At 49.2% G+C, this 19,967-nt stretch overlaps 1 protein-coding gene across 1 annotated transcript in view; it reads right to left on the reverse strand.

The window, feature by feature from the left end:
* Nucleotides 1-19,967, reverse strand: part of GALNT16 (polypeptide N-acetylgalactosaminyltransferase 16) — a 102,711-nt gene that overhangs the window by 15,967 nt on the left and 66,777 nt on the right. The window contains exons 2-9 of the mRNA XM_060003400.1: nt 12,682-12,839; nt 11,010-11,108; nt 9,766-9,833; nt 9,147-9,212; nt 6,377-6,498; nt 3,547-3,634; nt 1,909-1,993; nt 1,509-1,612 (exon numbers count right to left, since the gene is read on the reverse strand). Coding sequence (XP_059859383.1) covers nt 1,509-1,612; nt 1,909-1,993; nt 3,547-3,634; nt 6,377-6,498; nt 9,147-9,212; nt 9,766-9,833; nt 11,010-11,108; nt 12,682-12,839 — 790 coding nt within the window. The remainder of the gene's footprint in view (nt 1-1,508; nt 1,613-1,908; nt 1,994-3,546; nt 3,635-6,376; nt 6,499-9,146; nt 9,213-9,765; nt 9,834-11,009; nt 11,109-12,681; nt 12,840-19,967) is intronic.

Genomic DNA, 19,967 nt, shown 5'->3' on the forward strand with positions numbered 1-19,967 from the left:
ATGGAAGGGTCACTGCACCCCAGTTCCCAGAATTTACTCCTCTGAATGCCTGCTTGGAAACGGTTTCCAAGCATTAAGTTACAAAGGGGAGAAAATCCCACGCCTGTTTCCACTCCGGCTGGTCCTGAGTTGGAGCCCCACTGCCCATCTGTCCCACTGCCCTAGTCAGAGAGGGAAGAAAGACCTGGTCCTTGCCTCCCAGAAACACAGACTCTGACTTGGATCACACCTCACAACACTTAAGTGGCTCCTGTAAAGGCACTACCTACACCTGTCAGACGTGGAGTTTCCCAGCTGAGATCTGGAAGGCGGCGTCTACCTCAGTTTGCCCATCTGTCAGATGGGTGAGATACCACCAGCCCTATTTACTTTGCAAAAAACCTGGTCAGGATGAAAAAGGAGGCAGTGGGAAAGGGCTCTGCAAAGGACTGACTGGGTCCACTGCCAGAGCAAGGACAGGCCTTTGTGTTTCACAAGCCTCAAGGTACCTGCCCCCACAAACCCTGGCCCACTCCTGGATCCCTGGGATCGATCGCCACCCTCCTCCACCACGCTCCTCATCTGGGAGGCTGCCTGTGTGGGCTGCACCCCTGGGCTTCCTTCCTATGTGAGGAAGTTCAGCCAGCAGGTCGGGGGAGAGTGAGGGTGGGTGTTTATCCCCTGACACCTTCCACCTGGCACAGTGGACTGGCTGCAGGCGCCCCAAGACCACAGCTACTGTCGGGGAGCACTCCCTCCCTGTGTTTCAGACCTGAGGGTGGCTACACTTCCCAGCAGTCACCAGCCCAGCCCTACCCTGGCCCTTGTGGTTCCCTGTAACTTGCCCACGCCGTGTAAATAGGCCCTTTTATAAACCCCCCCTTAAATCACCCACATCAGATGTTCCATCTGTACCCAGCCTTTATCTCACCTGAACCTCACCAGCGACCCTGGGGGTTCACTGGCTCTTCCCTTTCCTTGTGGGGCTAAAGGGTTCCTATGGCCTCATAATAATAATAATGGCTGCCAGTATCTTCACCCCCCTCATCTCACTTAGTACTTATAACAGCCTCTTGGGGAAACTGAGGCTTAGGGAGGCTTTCACTTGCCCAGGGCCAAACAATTTATAGCTGGTAGGGCCAGGATTTGCACCCAGGCCATCTGACCCCATTGCTTACGTTTAACCGCCACCCCCTACTGCCACCCCCTACTGCACACACCACCCCCAGCCTTTCTTGTAGAGAAGCAGCCATGTGCTTCCTCCATACACGTGTCTAGCCATGTGGCCACAGGTTCTCCCTGACCACCTAATCTCTTTGTTGACTAGCTGTGTGGCTCTGGACAAATTACTTAACCTCTCTGTGCCTCAGTCTCTTTACCAGTAGAATGGAGATATAATAGTACTTACTTCAGAGATCCATTGTGAGGATTTAAGGAGTCAATATGTGTAACATCCTTAGGGCCTTACATATAGAAAACACGCAACCCAGGTTACCCATTATTATTACTGTGGTTATTTCCCAACTTACCAAAATTCTCTCCCCCCCAGATGTCCATCTGGGCATCATACTTTCCCAAGTGGTTAAACCAAGACTTGTCAATCACGAAGATTCCTCCAGCTATGACAGGCGTCCTGGGAACAAGGAGAGGAAAGAAGCAACACATGAGCTGGAAGATCTGAACCCCTCTAGACGGCCCCAGGGCCCAGGCCATTTGCCCTAGCATCCCCCACTTGCAGAGTCACTGGGGTCGGATATCTGGCCCGCTTGCTGGCCTCTGGCCTCTCTCTCCCCCGGGCCCAGAACAGAGTTAGCCCTGGGATCGTGCACCCCTAGGAGCCCTGGCAACTGCAGTGGCCCTCCCAAGAGCCTCCAAAGCCCCTGACTCAGGCAAGGAAGGGGTCTCTCCAGAGCCCACAGCAGTCCTGACCTTATGGGCTTGGTGGGGTCTGTCCGGGCAATCTTCTGCTCCAGAGGGATCTGCTCCCACTTGAAATGCAGGCTCCAGTCAAATCCTAAGGGCCAGACTAGGGTGAGGATGCGGCTCGGGGGCTCTTGTCCCCTCACTCCACCCCCCCCGAGAGTCTCCCTTGATCAGAACCCAGCTTGTAGAGGGCCCTGGGCAATTCACGTAGTCATTCCTTCATTCAGAACGAGACAGGTCCCTGTCCTCATGGAGTTTCAATCTACTGGGTAAGACAAAGACTTACAAAGATAAATCAGTAAATGGATAATATGTCAGTTGGGGTTGTAAAGTGCTAAAAAACAAAAAGAAAAGAAAGGAGGGGTACCCATGCTATTCTAGTAAGGGTAGCCAGGAAAGGCTCTCTGAGGAGGTAACATTTGAGTAGAGACCTGAATGAAGAACTGATCCATGCAGACATGTAGGGAAAGGGAATTCCAGGTGGGGGGAACAGCAAGTGCAAAGGCCCTGAGGTGATTTCCCTAAGGAGAAATGCCTGGCTCCCTTCAGAATCCCACTCAGCCTCAACATCTAACTAACAACTGTGTCCATTTATTGGAAATCCGAGCCCCAAATAGGAAATCCACTCTGCGCATTAGCTCCTGGCAACAGGTTCTCTGGAGCAGCCTGCCCAATAGAACTTGCTGCAATGACGGAAATGTCCTATATCTGCACTGTCCAACATGGTAGACACTAGTCACATGTGGTTATTGAGCACCTGAAATGCTGCTAGGGCAGCTTAGGAACTGAGTTTTGAATTTTACTTAATTTTAATTAATTTATATTTACATAGCCAGAAGTGGCTATTATCTACTGTATTGGACAGCACAGTTCTAAAGTCTAGACCAGAGCTGCCCAAAAGAAATACAATGCAAGCCGGAGACGCAAGCCACACATGCAATTTAAATTTTTCCAGTAGCCATGTCAAAAAGTAAGAAGAACATATGAGATTAATTTGAATAATGTATTTTTAATGCAATATATCCAAAATACCATCATTTCAATCATTATCATTGATGATCATATTCATAATCAATACAAAAAATTATTAATGAGATATTTTATATTCTTTCATACTAAGTCTTCAAAACCTGGTGTGTATTTTTTCTTACAGCATATCTCAGTTCAGACTGGTCACATTTCAAGAGCTCAGTAGCCAAATGTGGCTAATAACTACCATATTCGGCCAGGTCTAGACCATTTCCAGACGTACAGGTTAGGAAGCCGTGCAAAGTTGAGGGCTCCCCCTTCCTCACCCCCAAGACGACAGCAGTCATTTCATGTTATTCTGCCAGGACTTGTGGCAATGGTCCCCGGGGCTGGCAGTATTTGAGAAGGATGTGTCAAAGTTTGGGGGGAGGGAAAGATCAGAGACTAGCTTGGCCCTGTCCCTGATTGTGCCAGGAGCCTGCAACTGCCAGCCCTGGCCCTTCGTCCCCAACCCCATGGCTCTACACAATCCCCTTTCGTTTTGTAGAGGTAAAGGGGGTGGGGGTGTGAGACGCTCTGGCACAGTTGGGAAGAAGAGCACCAAGCCAGGGCTTTTGCCTGCCCTCACCTGCCTCCTTTCAGGTCTAGAGCCCCTCCCCTGGGAGCCGGACCCACCTCCCCGAAGGTCAGCAGATGCAGCAAGGTAGGCGAAATTATCCAGACTGATGACATCAATGATGGGGCTCACCACGCGGGTGTGATCCTAGGAGAGGACACATGAGATGGCGTGAGGCCAGGGACTCTGTGAATAAAGGCCCAACTGCCTGCTCTGGGAAGAAGTTCTCTTCGAGGCATCGGGCACTCAGCACCTCCTGCAGGACACGTTAGGCTCCCAGGAGCTGTCCTGCATCACCACATCTAGGCTCCCGGAAGGTCCCTCTTGGGTCTCATGGGCACGATGCTCTCCCAGCCTCTTCCTCTCACATCATGCTGAGCCCTGCCAGGATCTCACCTCCTCAGTAAAGCCCTCCCTGACTGCTGCAGGCTGAGGACTTCTTCCTCTTTTAAACTGCTCTCACAGTTATAGACCAGACAATTCCTGGGACAGTGAATCAGATGCTGCCTGACGTGGATCTTCTGTTGCTGGTGTGAGCTGTTGTTTTACTAATTGTCGTCCGTCTTTGTACATGTTGAGGTTGAGTCTTCCCACCTGGACAACCGGCAGCTTAAGGGCAGGGACGCTGCAGGCTCTGTGTAACCTGGGTGGCACTCCTCTCATGCCACATCCACTTCAAAGTCAGACTCACGCTCCCTTCATCATCTCCCAGACACAAATCCACCTCCAAAACATTGGTGGGTAATATGCCAACTTTACTAAAGGTTTTTTTCTGGGGGTGAGGGGTGGGGGGATAGTGGTGGTGGTGGATTCTGTCATATACCACGTGCAAAACTTAATTGCCCTCCATCAGCAGGATGTCTGTTCTCTTCCTTTCTCCCTCCATGGAGGGACATGGAACAGAGCTTCTTCTCCCTCCTCTCTCTGCATTCTGTGCTGACCCTCAAAATCCTCTTGTCTGCAACTTGGAATCCAGCTCTGCCCCTCAATTCACACTCCGTCTCAGGACGACAAAATTGTGGGACATGGCGGATCAGGGAGAAAAATCCACGGTCTCCCACAGTGTTCTATGGGGGCCTCACCTTATCCTTTTTATAGACTTTTTGTATTGAGATTTAATTCACATTTTTTTTTATTTTTTTGCAGTACGCGGGCCTCTCACTCTTGTGGCCTCTTCCGTTGCAGAGCACAGGCTCTGGACATGCAGGCTCAGCGGCCATGGCTTATGGGCCCAGCCGCTCCGCGCCATGTGGGATCCTCCCGGACCGGGGCACGAACTCATGTCCCCTGCATTGGCAGGCGGACTCTCAACCACTGCGCCACCAGGGAAGCCCTAATTCACATTTTTATAACAATTTTATTAGATATAATTGATATACCATAAAATTCGCCATTTTAAAGTGTACAATTCAGTGGTTTGCAGTATATTCACAAGGTTATGGCACCGTCACCACTCTCTAATTCCAAAACATTTTCAGCACCCCAATAAGAAACCCTGTACCATCAGCAGTCACTCCCCATACCCCGCTCCCTCCAGCCCCTGACAACCACTAATCCCCTTTGTATTTCTACGGATCTATTTATTCTGGACATTTCATATAAATGGAATCATATAATATGCAGCTTTTGTTACTGGCTTCTTTCACTTAGCATAAGGTTTTCAAAGTCCATCCATATTGTAACATGTATCATTACTTCATTCTTTTTATGGCTGAACAGTATTCCACTGTATGGATACATCACATGCTGTTTATCCATTCGCGGTTGATAGACATTTTGCTGTTTCCATGTTTCAGCTATTCTGAATAACACTGCTCTGAACACTCAGGCACAAGTTTTTGTGTGGGGCATGTTTCATTTCTCTTGAGTATATACCTAGCAGTGGAATTGCTGGGTCATATGGTAACTCTATGTTTAAACTTTTGAGGGAGTGCCAGACTGTTTTCCAAAGTGGAGAACAGCACCATTTGACACGCTCCCCAGCAATGTATAAAGACTCCTATTTATCTATATCCTCACCAGCACTTGTACTGTCCATCCTTTTGATTATAACCATCCTGTAGGTATCAAGTGGTACCTCATTGTGGTTTTGACTTGCATTTCCCTAATGACTTAACGTTGAGCATCTTTTCATGCGCTGGTTGACCATTTGTCTATTTTCCATTGCGGTGCGCGGGCTTCTCAATGCGGTGGCTTCTCTTGTTGCGGAGCATGGGCTCTAGGTGCCCGGGCTTCAGTAGTTATGGCACTCGGGCTCATAGGTTGTGGCTCGCGATCTCTAAAGCACAGGCTCAGAAGTTGTGGCACATGGGCTTAGCTGTTCCGTGGCCTGTGGGATCTTCCCGGACAAGGGCTTGGACCCGTGTCCTCTGCATTGGCAGGTGGATTCTTAACCACTGTGCCACCAGGGAAGCCCTTTTCTCATTTTTAAATTGGGTTATTTGCCTTTTATGGTTGAGTTGAAATCACCTCATCCTATGTTCCATATGTCCAAATCCTCCCCATTCTAGAGAACAGCAGGCACATGGGAGGGCCCCCCCCGCTTGAGAACACCATCCTCTCCTCCCTCCTTCTCAGGCTTCCCAGCCTGACTCACCCTCACTCATCACTCCCTCAGGAGGAAAACAACAACACCCATTCGTAGTAGGAGCTTTGTGGCTCACCCAGGCTTTCAGCCAATTTAATTCTCACCACAACCCAGTCAGACAAATATTACAATTATCCCTGTTTTCAGATGAGAAAGCTCAATGAGGTGAAGTTACTCAGGAGGGAGCAGACCATTTAGGCTTCCTACTCTGCCTGCCCAACTCCAGAGACCGTTCATCATCCCCCCTCATGCCAAGAACATGTGGGCACGTCCAGAGCTCCCCCAGGGACAGACAGACTTACCTCCTTCACCCGCTGCAGCATGGGCTGCAGCCACTCGGTGTTCACTTCGCAGTGGCTGTCCAGAAAGGTGAGGACAGCAGCTGTGGCCACATCTGCCCCGCAAACTCGGGACCGGATCAGCCCTGCAATGGGAAGGGACAAAGGATGGTGCTGGGACTGAGCCAATTTGCTCATCCGTCCCCCCAAAGTCTTAGGGCTCTCCGCCCCTTAAGGCTGAGGTTTCCCTGAGTTATTGTGATTTAACTTTACTTTGTATTTCTTGATTTCTTCCCTCCCTCTTTTTCTTTCTCTCACCCATCCATCAACCATCATTACTCCAAGGTTATTCTCTGAGTGCCCTCTGCATGCCAGACACTGGACTCTGGGGACACAATGATGAACAGTCAGAGTTTAGTGAACAGAAGTTGCCATAAAGTGTGGTTTGGTACCAAAGGAGAGCCAGAAACCACCACTCAGGAACCTCAGGGTGGTCCTCTCCAGCTGCACTATCCTCTACGACATGCAGAGAGTCTTCTAGACTGAGACAAGCTGGAGTTAGTATGCCAGCCCCTTCACTAACTGTAGCATATTATTTAACCTCTCTGAGCCTTAGTTTTCTTATCCAGAAGATTCAGAGAGAATAATCCCTGCCTCTTGGGGACAGTGCGTGGTGCCCAGGAAACCGACATGTGCAGAGATTCTACTCTGCTTCCACCTCATTCCCCAGTCTCGTCGAAGGCTCGTCAACTGTCAAAAAATGGCCTCACTTTTGGCAGCACCCTGGTCAGAGCTGGGGACTTGCCTGATCAGGAGGGAGGAGACCCAGATGGTCCTGCCCCTGACAGAGCAGCCACTGGTGTGGGGAGATTTCCCTGGCCACACCTCTGCCCGGCACTCTACTGCCCCGTCCTTCTACTCCATAGGGAGCTGTAAAGCACCTAATCATAAATTTACATCTATGTTGGGTAAAACCCCAGGGAACAGCATACTCCCAGGCCTAAAGGCACCTGCAACCCAGGGCTTGGGAGAGAGCTCTCTCTGGACTCTTCCATTCCAGTTTGAAGGTCCCTTCGGCCTGACTAGACTTTCTTAAATACACCCATCACATCTCTTTCTTTCCTTCCTTCCTTCCTTCCTTCCTTCCTTCCTTCCTTCCTTCCTTCCTTCCTTTCCTCCCTCCCTCCCTCCTCCCTCCCTCCCTCCTTCCTCCCTCCCTCCCTCCTTCCTCCCTCCCTCCCTCCTTCCTTCCCTCCCTCCTTCCTTTCTTTCCTCCCTCCCTCCCTCCTCCCTCCCTCCCTCCTTCCTCCCTCCCTCCCTCCTTCCTCCCTCCCTCCCTGCTTCCTTTCTTTCCTCCCTCCCTCCCTCCTTCCTTCCCTCCCTCCCTCCCTCCCTTCCTCCCTCCCTCCCTCCTTCCTCCCTCCCTCCTTCCTTCCCTCCCTCCCTCCTTCCTCCCTCCCTCCCTCCTTCCTCCCTCCCTCCTTCCTTCCTTCCTTTCTTTCTTTCCTCCCTCCCTCCCTCCTTCCTCCCTCCCTCCCTCCTTTCTTTCCTCCCTCCCTCCCTCCTTCCTCCCTCCCTCCCTCCCTCCTTCCTCCCTCCCTCCCTCCTTCCTTTCTTTCCTCCCTCCCTCCCTCCTTCCTTCCCTCCCTCCCTCCCTCCTCCCTCCTTCCTCCCTCCCTCCCTCCCTCCTTCCTCCCTCCCTCCCTCCTTCCTTCCTTCCTTCCTTCCTTCCTTCCCTCCCTCCCTCCCTCCTCCCTCTCTCCCTCCCTCCTTCCTTCCTTCCTTCCTTTCTTCCTTCCTCTCTCTCTCTCTCTCTCTTTTTCTGTCTCTCTCCCTCTCTCACCTTCAGTGGCTCCCTGTTCTCTGCTTTATCAAGTCTAAATGCCCCCCCCATCATCTATCCTCACCCCACTCATTCCTTGTGCTGACCAGGCCCAATTCTCCCAGGAAGGGAGACTAAGTAGAGGGAGGTTAAGAGGCTGGGCTCTGGGTGGGCCCCCTGCCCCGGGGTGGAATCCTGGTTCCTTTATTCATCACTCCAGGCAAATTACTGAACCTTCCTAAACCCCAGTTTCTTTATTTCAAAACAGAATGATGGGCTGTTATGAGGACTGAACATGAGAATGTGGGCAGAGTGAATGCTACAGGGTGAGAATGCAGGAAACGTAGGGAGAGACTGTTAGTACTTCCTGTACCCAGGCCGGACTGATGCCTTTGCTTGCAGAGTCCCTGGGCCTGGAACGCCCTCCCTTGTGCCCTATTCATCTGTCTCACAACCCCTTCACCCAATCCAGGCACCCTCTCCGATCATTCCCCTCTCCTCCATCTCCTTTCTACTCCATATAATTATAACCAGCCTCAGCTCCATAATAAGCTCTCCGAGGGCAGGGACCACATTTATACTTCTTTTGTGTCCCCTAGAGTGCCGTGTACAATCCTATGCTGTAGTCGGTGCTCCAAAACACCTCTTGATTGGAAGTGAGGTCACATCTGCTTTATACTGCCCTGTGGTTTTCTCAAAGCATTTAATCCTTAAAACAACTGTGCAGGACAGAAAGGGTACTATTATTATTCCCATTTCTCACGAGAGACAACGAAGGCAGCCGGAAGTCATACTGTGATAGGGGCTGACCCAAGATAGCAAGAGGGTCTTTCCCCAGACCTTGGTCCTGGCCACCAGGAAGGCAGCAGGACCACGCTGGCTTGGTATGACATGGCCCCAAAAGGGAGCGGGGAGGTGCAGAAGTCTAGATCAAAAGAGCTCTGAGGTGGCACCTAGGGTCCAAGAACTTACCTTCCCGCCGGTCGTTGCGCAGGCATTTGACCTTGGTGATCCTGGTCAGGAGAAGACAGTCTTCAGCTGAGGGTGGAGAGAAGGAAGCAAGCTCATTCAGATATTGACGTCAGACCACATGTGGTTCGACCACTACTGGAACCTCCCAGGAGCTTCTCCAGACCAGGCCCAGGGGAAGGCGAGGCATGGAGGAGAGTGGCCATCTCCACTGGCCAAAGGATTGCCCTGTCCTCCACTCCCCGGCCAGACTGAGGACTGCCTGTACTTGTGGAATTACCCGCCAGGGGGCACCAGAGAGCGCCAGCACTGTCACCGGTCCAACAGCCTCGGCGCTAGATTGTGGGGACAATATTCTGCACACGGCAGTTGTGGTAATGAAGGCTGCTGCTGATGCAGTTTAATTTTTTTTTTAATGTCATCTCACTGGTGTCCCATCAAAGCAACACCACTCCTTTTGCACCAGAGAGCAGAGCCAGGGAGGGCACCTAGAAAAGACTGAAGATCCCTGTGGGGAGCAGAGGTCAGCCTGTGATGGCCAGAACAACCTCAAGAGCGCTTCCCTTGGCATTCCGGGGAAATGGGGTGTGAAGGGGTGCAAAAAAAGAAGGTGCACACTTACGATCTGAACTGAAGTCATCCACTAGAATGATCTCCTGGATCAGGCTGGCAGGAGTTCTGTTCAGGACGCTGGAGGAGTGATGGGGACAGAGGAGCCCAGATTTAGGGGCCACCTTCTACTTCCTTCTTCCTGCCGTGGGTTCCCCCACCGCCCACCTCGGAAGCCAGCACACTGGCCACGGGCAGCTTCTAGCAAACCTTCCGGGCCCTGGTCAATGGCTGAGGGGCAGTGTGTTCCTCAGGCTCCTCCAAGACCCTGCCGACCCTGCTGCCTGGACCCTCAGGTACTTGGGACCCACCTCAGATAGGGGGTAGGGACTGCCCTAGTTTAGCTGTTGAGGCAGGACCTTAGTTGCTCTGGCTACCTGGGCTTAACAAGCCCACCTGAGGACAACACCCGCTGGCCCCGAAGCTGTCTGCTTGGAAAGCTAGCGAGGCTCCTTCTGGCCTGATGGGTCAGGAGGGATGTTCTCAGAAAGCTCCCCTGCCAACTCTTTCCCTCCCACCATCCCTCCTCCTCCTTTACGCCCTGGTGAAGGAAACCTAAACTTCTTTAATACCTGGGTACTCCATTCCGAATCCTATTCTTTTTTTTTTTTTTTTTTTTGCGGTACGCGGGCCTCTCACTGTTGTGGCCTCTCCCGTTGCAGAGCACAGGCTCCGGACGTGCAGGCTCAGCGGCCATGGCTCATGGACGCAGCCACTCTGCGGCATGTGGGATCTTCCCGGACCGGGGCACGAACCCATGTCCCCTGTATCGGCAGGCGGACTCTCAACCACTGTGCCACCAGGGAAGCCCCCGAATCCTATTCTTATCTAAGTTCATTAAGAAATGAGGTGAGTAGAAGTCAGACTTGACCACGGGGCCAAGCTTAGGAGAACAGGAGGAGCACCGCTCTCTGAATCGCTGACAGGTGCCTACTGGGCTGGCATCCATCCACCTGAGGCCTCAAGTCCATCCCCATCGCCCTGGGCTCCTGACCCCTGCATTTCTGCCCGAGTCCTGGGGACCTGACCTTGTGTTTGTGCATCTCGCTAACAGTTGGACTTCTTGGGTCTCCCTGACCCTGATGCACCAGCCTCAGCCTCTCAGAAGGGCAGAACCCCCCCTGCCAGTGCCCGCTGGTCTTCACGCTGTCTGGCCACAGCACCCAGTCTCAGTGTCCTCCCCTGCCAGGGCCCAGCAGATCCCCGAGGCCTGGGGGAACAGCACCGCAGAGATGAAAGGTCCAAGGTGGGGCTTACCTTTTCACTGTGCGCAGGAGGGTAGAGCGGGCTTCGTTGTGGAAGGTGATGATGATGCTGGTGGCCGGCAAGTCCGACGAATAGGACACGGATGGGCAACTGAGAAGAGAGCAGAGAGGTCAGAAGGCAGCTGGGAGAGTGATCTCAGGGCAGGCTTAAGCTTCTCTTTGGCCGGCCTGCTGCACCCTGAAGCCAGGCGTGGGCCCTGGGCCTCCACACCCATGCCCACCCCGCTCAGGCTGCCCAGCCTGGAGTCCTTGGAGGGAAGCACGGGTTGGGGAACCTTCCCAGGCCTGGATGCTCTTTACAAAAGACCTAGAGCACTCGGAGCCCCACAGTCACTGAAGTGTTGAGGAGGGATCGACGTGTATAGGCACCACACAGGCCCCAGGATCAAGCCCTGGACCAACAGACAGAACTCCCTGCCCGATGGGGCAGCCAAGAGAGACAGAATGGTGGAGGGGAGAAGAGGGAAAATGGCCTCTCTTTGTCTCTGACACGCTGTAGCTTCTTCCTTCGGATGTAGCAGCTCCTGACATCTGGTGGGATCTAGAGAGGAATCGTTCCCATCCTGCCCTCCCGTGAATTCCTCCCTCTCGCTGACACCGTTAACAGCCACGTGGTGACACCAGGCAGGGGAGCAGTCCCACTCTTCCCACGGGCCCTGGGACACCTAGGGGAAACCGAGTCTCTGAGGAGACACCAAACCACTTCCCCCTACCTCACTCCCTCGCCCAGCAGCTCTGCGCTCTGCCTTCTCCAGACACCACATTTTGGGCCCATTGGCTTCCCCATGCTCAGAAAAGGGAATTAAAATGATCCATCCCTGCCAGGCTTCATCCTTGTCGGTTCTGCGACTGCTTCTGTGAATGCATTTATTGGTGCTCCTGGGGCCGCAGCGTGAAGGCAGCCGCAGTGCTAGTTTTCATGGCAATCTTCTTTATTACAATTGCTCTCTGACTATTCCAGCGGTGACTGTTTTTTCATTATGGCAAGAGGAGAGATTGAAGGTGGAGACTCGTATCCTCCAGACGGGACACTACAAGGGCATGAACGAGGGAGGGGGCTGATGACTTGCCCGCTCACACGGAGCAGAGTCCGAGCTGGGATCAGCATGGAAGGTGTCCTTGATCCTGGTCTAGGGCCTCTCCCACCTACCACTCTGGGAGAACAAAAAGCAAAAGACTGCCGAGCATTTCTGGGAGTTGCCGAGGAAGTGGCAGCAGTGGGGCAGGAAGAGAGGAAGGAGAGGGATACCAGTGGGGCGGCGCACAGCACTCTACTGTTTGCACAGTGCAGGCAGGGCTGGCGGCCCCCCTTCACCTCAGACATCACCAGACGGGCACCAAGAACGCCAGGCTAGCCTACCCCCTTCAGACCTCCCCGTGGTCCCCTGGAAGGTCACTCTTGCTGGGATTCCAGCCTGAGGTATATAGGAGCCTCTCTGGCCTCGCTGGGAAGTCTCCTTGGACCTCTCAGGCTCTCAGGAGGTCAATGAAATAAAGATGAGTCAGGAAAACGACAGATGGTAAGGGTTTGAATGTCTCAAGAGCTGGACCGAGTCTGAGGAAATCTTCCTCATTTCTTAAATCCACATGACTGAAAGAAAAGCCAACTGGTGCTGGCCCTTCCCTCCACCTTTCTTTCTCCACCGGCACAATGGAGGCCACACCTGTAATGGCGCGTGTCCCGGATGGGCCGGTCAGGGCTCAGCTTGTCGCTCTCCAGCTGGTTGAAGGCATGCTGTCTGTAGGGGTCCTCTCCAGGCTTTAGCTGCTTGGCTGCCAGGTACGCCTTCTCATCAAAGCCTTTCGAGGGTGTTCCTGTCACCTGAGACAAAGGTCAGCATCAGAGGGGCCACAGGCAAGAGGATAAAGTAGCCACTGTGTGGTAAGCACTTACGACGCGGTAGGACCCAACTGCATTACCTCATTTGTACCTGTGAGCAGGAGATCGTTATTTCCCCCATTGCACCGATGAGGAAACTGAGGCTCGTGACGGTACCCCCACGTGTGGGGGCAGGGAGTACATGGGAACTCTCCGTACCTTCCGCTGAATTTTGTGCACCTAAAATTGCTCTTAAAAAATAAACCTATTAATAAAAAAGCTCAAGGTCAGAGCTAGTGAGTCACAGGTTTCTGGAGTCAAAATGGTTGTTCTGACTCTGAAGCTCACACTCTTGACCAGGGCTCTTCGCTGGATATGGAGATGGTGACACCTGGAGGGCACCTGACCCCCAAGATGAGGTGTCCTGAGAGGTCACCAAGCAACCTGCAGAATGACAGTCTCCTAGGGATAAACCTGGGCCTGACACTGGGCTAGGCATGAAGGAGGTGCCTGATCAGTAAAACATCCAACGCTGGGATGAGATGCTGCCCAGAGAACCACCTGTGAGGTCAGGTGGGCCCTCACAGGCTAATGTCAGAGCTGCTAGGATGCAAATGCACGGGCAGTGACGCATCTTCTCTGGGACTTGTGTTTGCTGCTGAAATAGCTCACGTCAGACCTCCCGGGCAGCCTGGTTTTAAGTGCTGGGGAGTGATGGATGACAGATGCCATGGCCCAGCCTCCCTCCTCTTAGCCACACCCTGCTTTGTGCTCCCAAAGTCCCCCCATGAAAGTCACTGGGGAAAGATACATCTGAGACGCATGGGTGAGTGGATGGATGCTGACATCTCATTATCTGAAACACACTGCCAGCCGGATGTTGCCTGGAAATATCATCCACGGTGAGTGCATCTCGACTCCGCCCCTTCCACTGGACCAGCAGCCCGGGTAGCAGCTGTGGGCCCACAGGGGCAGCAGGAAGGCGGGTGAGAGTTGTCTAGGCACAGAATCCCTGCATGAGAACTCCATCACAGGCCTAGTCTCTAGAGGGACAGTCCCAAGAAGACAGCTCGACCTGTGGAGAGGACATGGATGTGTTGGGTGATCCACCAGCAGCCCAGGGCCTCCACATTCCCCTGAGAGCCTAGCTCCCAGCCTCATGGGACAGGAATGCAAAGGTTCCAGGGAGTGCCTGTCTCCTAGGGCTGCCTCTCTGTAGTGTTCATGCCTCCTAGGAACCAGTCCCTGAGCTCCCTGAGGTCACAGCCAGTGAGGGAGGTTTCCTCATGTGTACTGGGCCCAGCCCTGTGTCACACACATACTCAGGATGGTGACAACAGCTGCACTGCCGCACTGTGATATTCTTATTTGGTGCCATGCCGGGGACTGGACAGATGGGTCCCCACAGACTCGCAATCCATTGCAGGAAAGAGAGAATGAGTGGAAGGAGGGGATTGGTTCAAGATGGTGGAGTAGAAGGACATGCTCTCACTCCCTCATGCGAGAGCACCAGAATCACAACTAAGTGCTGAACAATCATCGACAGGAAGACACTGGAACTCACCAGAAAAGATACCCCACATGCAAAGACAAAGGAGAAGCCACAATTAGACAGTAGGAGGGACGCAATCACAATAAAATCAAATCCCATAACTGCTGGGTGGGTGACTCACAAACTGGAGAACACTTATACCACAGAAGTCCACCCACTGGAGTGAAGGTTCTGAGCCCCACGTCAGGCTTCCCAACCTGGGGGTCCGGCAACAGGAGGAGGAATTCCTAGAGAATCAGACTTTGAAGCCTAGCGGGACTTGATTGCAGGACTTCGACAGGACTGGGAGAAACAGAGGCTCCTCTCTTGGAGGGCACACACAAAGTAGTGTGCCCATTGGGACCCAGGGGAAGGAGCAGTGACCCCATAGGAGACTGAACCAGACCTACCTGCTAGTGTAGGAGGGTCTCCTGCAGAGGCGGGGGGTGGCTGTGTCTCACCGTGAGGACAAGGACACTGGCAGCAGAAGTTCTGGGAAGTACTCCTTGGCGTGAGCCCTCCCAGAGTCCGCCATTAGCCCCACCAAAGAGCCAGGTAGGCTCCAGTGTTGGGTGGCCTCAGGCCAAACAACCAACAGGGAGGGAAACAAGCCCCACCCATCAGCAAATAAACGGATTAAAGTTTTACTGAGCTCTGCCAACCAGAGCAACAGCCAGCTCTACCCACCACCAGTCCCTCGCATCAGAAAACTTGCACAAGCCTCTTAGATAGTCTCATCCACCAGAGGGCAGACAGCAGAAGCAAGAAGAACTACAATCCTGCAGCCTGTGGAACAAAAACCACATTCACAGAAAGATAGACAAGATGAAAAGGCAGAGGGCTATGTACCAGATGAAGGAACAAGATACAACCCCAGAAAAACAACTAAGTGAGTGGAGATAGGCAACCTTCCAGAAAAAGAATTCAGAATAATGACAGTGAAGATGATCCAGGACCTCAGAAGAAGAATGGAGGCAAATATCGAGAAGATGTAAGACATGTTTAACAAAGACCTAGAAGAATTAAAGAACAAACAAACAGAGATGAACAATACAATAACTGAAATGAAAAACACACTAGAGGGAATCAACAGCAGAATAACTGAGGCAGAAGAAGGGATAAGTGACCTGGAAGAGAGAATGGTGGAATTCACGGCCACGGAACAGAATAAAGAGAAAACAATGAAAAGAAATGAAGACAGCCTAAGAGATCTCTGGCACAACATTAAACGCAACAACATTTGCATTATAGGGGTCCCAGAAGGAGAAGAGAGAGAGATAGGACCTGAGAAAATATTTGAAGAGATTATAGTCGAAAACTTCTCTAACATGGGAAAGGAAATAGCCACCCAAGTCCAGGAAGCACAGAAGAGTCCCAGACAGGATAAACCCAAGGAGAAACATGCCGAGACACATAGTAATCAAATTGGCAAAAATTAAAGACAAAGAAAAATTATTGAAAACAGCAAGAGAAAAACAACAAATAACATACAAGGGAACTCCCATAAGGTTAACAGCTGATTTCTCAGCAGAAACTCTACAAGCCAGAAGGGAGTGGCATGACATATTTAAAGTGATGAAAGGGAAGAACCTACAACCAAGATTGCTCTACCCAGCAAGGATCTCATTCAGATTCTACGGAAAAATCAAAAGCTTTACATACAAGCAAAAGCTAAGAGAATTCAGCACCACAAAACCAGCACTACAACAAATGCTAAAGGAACTTCTCTAAGTAGGAAACACAAGAGAAGAAAAGGACCTACAAAAAAAAACCCATAACAATTAAGAAAATGGTCATAGACACATACATATCAATAATAACCTTAAAAGTGAATGGATTAAGTGCTCCAACCAAAAGACTGAGGCTCCCTGAATGGATACAAAAACAACACCCATATATATGCTGTCTACAAGAGACCCACTTCAGACCTAGGGACACATACAGACTGAAAGTGAGGAGATGGAAAAAGATATTCCATGCAGATGGAAATCAAAAGAAAGCTGGAGTAGCAATACTCATATCAGATAAAACAGACTTTAAAATAAAGAATGTTACAAGAGATAAGGAAGGACACTACATAATGAACAAGGGATCAATCCAAGAAGAAGATATAACAATTATAAATCTATATGCACCCAACATAGGAGCACCTCAATACATAAGGCAACTGCTAACATCTATAAAAGAGGAAATCGACAGTAACAGAATAATAGTGGGGGACCTTTAACACCTCACTTACACCAATGGACAGATCATCCAAACAGAAAATCAATAGGGAAACACAAGCTTTAAATGACACAATAGATCAGATAGATTTAATTGATATTTATAGGACATTCCATCCAAAAACAGCAGATTACACTTTCTTCTCAACTGCACATGGAACATTCTCCAGGATAGATCACATCTTGGGTCACAAATCAAGCCTCAGTAAATTTAACAAAATTGAAATCATATCAAGCATCTTTTCTGACCACAATGCTATGTGATTAGAAATCAATTACAGGGAAAAAAAAGTAAAAAAAAAAACCACATGGAGGCTAAACAATACGTTACTAAATAACCAAGAGATCACTGAAGAAATCAAAGAGGAAATCAAAAAATACCTAGAAACCAATGACAATGAAAACAGGATGATCCAAAACCTATGGGATGCAGCAAAAGCAGTTCTAAGAGGGAGGTTTATAGCAAGACAAGCCTACCTCAAGAAACAAGAAAAATATCAAATAAACAATCTAACCTTACACCTAAAGGAACTAGAGAAAGAAAAACAAACAAAACCCAAAGTTAACATAAGGAAAGAAATCATAAATATCAGAGCAGATATAAATGAAATAGAAACAAAGAAAACAATAGCAAAGATCAATAAAACTAAAGGTGGTTCTTTGAGAAGATAAACAAAATTGATAAACCATTAGCCAGACTCATCAAGAAAAAGAGGGAGAGCACTCAAATCAAGAAAATTAGAAATGAAAAAGGAGAAGTTACAACAGACACCACAGAACTACAAAGCATCCTAAGAGGTTATTACAAGCAACTCGATGACAATAAAATGGGCAACCTGGAAGAAATGGACAAATTTTCAGAAAGGTATAACCTTCCAAGACTGAACCAGGAAGAAATAGAAGATATGAACAGACCAATCACAAGTAATGAAATTAAAACTGTGATTTAAAATCTTCCAACAAACAAAAGTCCAGGACCAGATGGCTTCACAGGTGAATTCTATCAAACATTTAGAGAAGAGCTAACACCCATCCTTCTCAAACTCTTCCAAAAAATTGCAGAGGAAGGAACACTCCCAAACTCATTCTATGAAGCCACCATCACCCTGATACCAAAACCAGACAAAGATACTAGAGAAAAAGACAGTCACAGACCAATATCACTGATTAATATATATGCAAAAATCCTCAACAAAATACTAGCAAACAGAATCCAACAACACATTAAAAGGATCATACACCATGATCAAGTGGGATTTATCCCAGGGATGCAAGGATTCTTCTATAGATGCAAATCCATCAAAGTAATACACCATATTAACAAATTGAAGAAGAAAAACCATATGATCATCTCCATAGATGCAGAAAAAGGTTTTGACAAAATTCAACACCCAGTTATGATAAAAACTCTCTAGAAAGTGGGCATACAGGGAACCTACCTCAACATAATAAAGGCCGTATAAGACAAACATTATTCTCAATGGTGAAAAACTGAAAGCATTTCCTCTAAGATCAGGAACAAGACAAGGATGTCCACTCTCACCACTATTATTCAACATAGTTTTGGAAGACCTAGCCACGGCAATCAGAGAAGAAAACGAAATAAAAGGAATACAAATTGGAAAAGAAGAAGTTAAACTGTCACTGTTGGCAGATGATATGATACTATGCATAGAGAATCCTAAAGATGCCACCAGAAAACTACTAGAGCTAATCAATGAATCTGGTAAAGTTGCAGGATACAATATTAATGCACAGAAATCTCTTGCATTCCTATACACTAATGATGAAAAATCTGAAAGAGAAATTAAGGAAAAACTCCCATTTAGCATTGCAACAAAAAGAATAAAATACCTAGGAGTAAACTTACTTAGGGAGATAAAAGACCTGTATGCAGAAAACTATAAGACACTGATGAAAGAAATTAAAGATGATACAAACAGATGGAGAGATATACCATGTTCTTGGATAGGAAGAATCAATACCGGGAAAATGACTATACTACCGAAAGCAATCTACAGATTCAATGCAATCCCTATCAAATTACCAATGGCATTTTTTTTTTTTTTTTTTTTTTTGTGGTACGTGGGCCTCTCACTGTTGTGGCCTCTCCCATTGCGGAGCACAGGCTCTGGATGCGCAGGCTCAGCAGCATGGCTCACGGGCCCAGCCGCTCTGCGGCATGTGGGATCTTCCCGGACCGGGGCACGAACCCGTATCCCCTGTATCGGCAGGCAGACTCTCAACCACTCACCACCAGGGAAGCCCACCAATGGCATTTTTTACAGAATTAGAACAAAAAATCTTGAAATTTGTATGGAGACACAAAAGACCCCAAATAGCCAAAGCAGTCTTGAGGGAAAAAAACGGAGCTGGAGGAATCAGACTCCCTGACTTCAGACTATACTACAAAGCTATAGTAATCAAGACAATATGGTACTGGCACAAAAGCAGAAATATAGGTCAATGGAACAGGATAGAAAGCCCAGAGATAAACCCACACATCTACGGTCAACTAATCTATGACAAAGGAGGCAAGGATATACAATGGAGAAAAGACACTCTCTTCAATAAGTGGTGCTGGGAAAACTGGACAGCTACATGTAAAAGAATGAAATTAGAACACTCCCTAACACCATACAGAAAAATAAACTCAAAATGGATTAGAGACCTAAATGTAAGACGGGACACTATAAAACTCTTAGAGGAAAACATAGGAAGAACACTTTTTGACATAAATCCCAGCAAGATCTTTTTTGACCCAGCTCCTAGAGTAATGGAAACAAAAATAAACAAATGGGACCTAATGAAACTTAAAAGCTTTTGCAAAGCAAAGGAAACTACAAACAAGACGAGAAGACAACGCTCAGAATGGGAGAAAATATTTGCAAACGAATCAATGGACAAAGGATTAATCTCCAAAATATATAAACAGCTCATGCAGCTCATATTAACAAAACAGACAACTGAATCCAAAAATGGGCAGAAGACCTAAATAGACATTTCTCCAAAGAAGACATACAGATGGCCAAGAAGCACATGAAAAGCTGCTCAACATCACTAATTATTAGAGAAATGCAAATCAAAACTACACTGAGGTATCACTTCACACCATTTAGAATGGGCATCATCAGACAATCTACAAACAACAAATGCTGGAGAGGGTGTGGAGAAAAGGGAACCCTCTTGCACTGTTGGTGGGAATGTAATTTGATACAGCCACTGTGGAGAACAGTATGGAGGTTCCTGAAAAAACTGAAAATAGAATTACCATATGACCCAGCAATTCCACTACTGGGCATATACCCAGAGAAAACCGTAATTCAAAAAGACACATGCACCCCAATGTTCATTGCAGCACTATTTACAATAGCC

Source organism: Delphinus delphis, chromosome 2 (assembly GCF_949987515.2).
Source record: "Delphinus delphis chromosome 2, mDelDel1.2, whole genome shotgun sequence".
Lineage (NCBI taxonomy): Eukaryota > Metazoa > Chordata > Mammalia > Artiodactyla > Delphinidae > Delphinus > Delphinus delphis.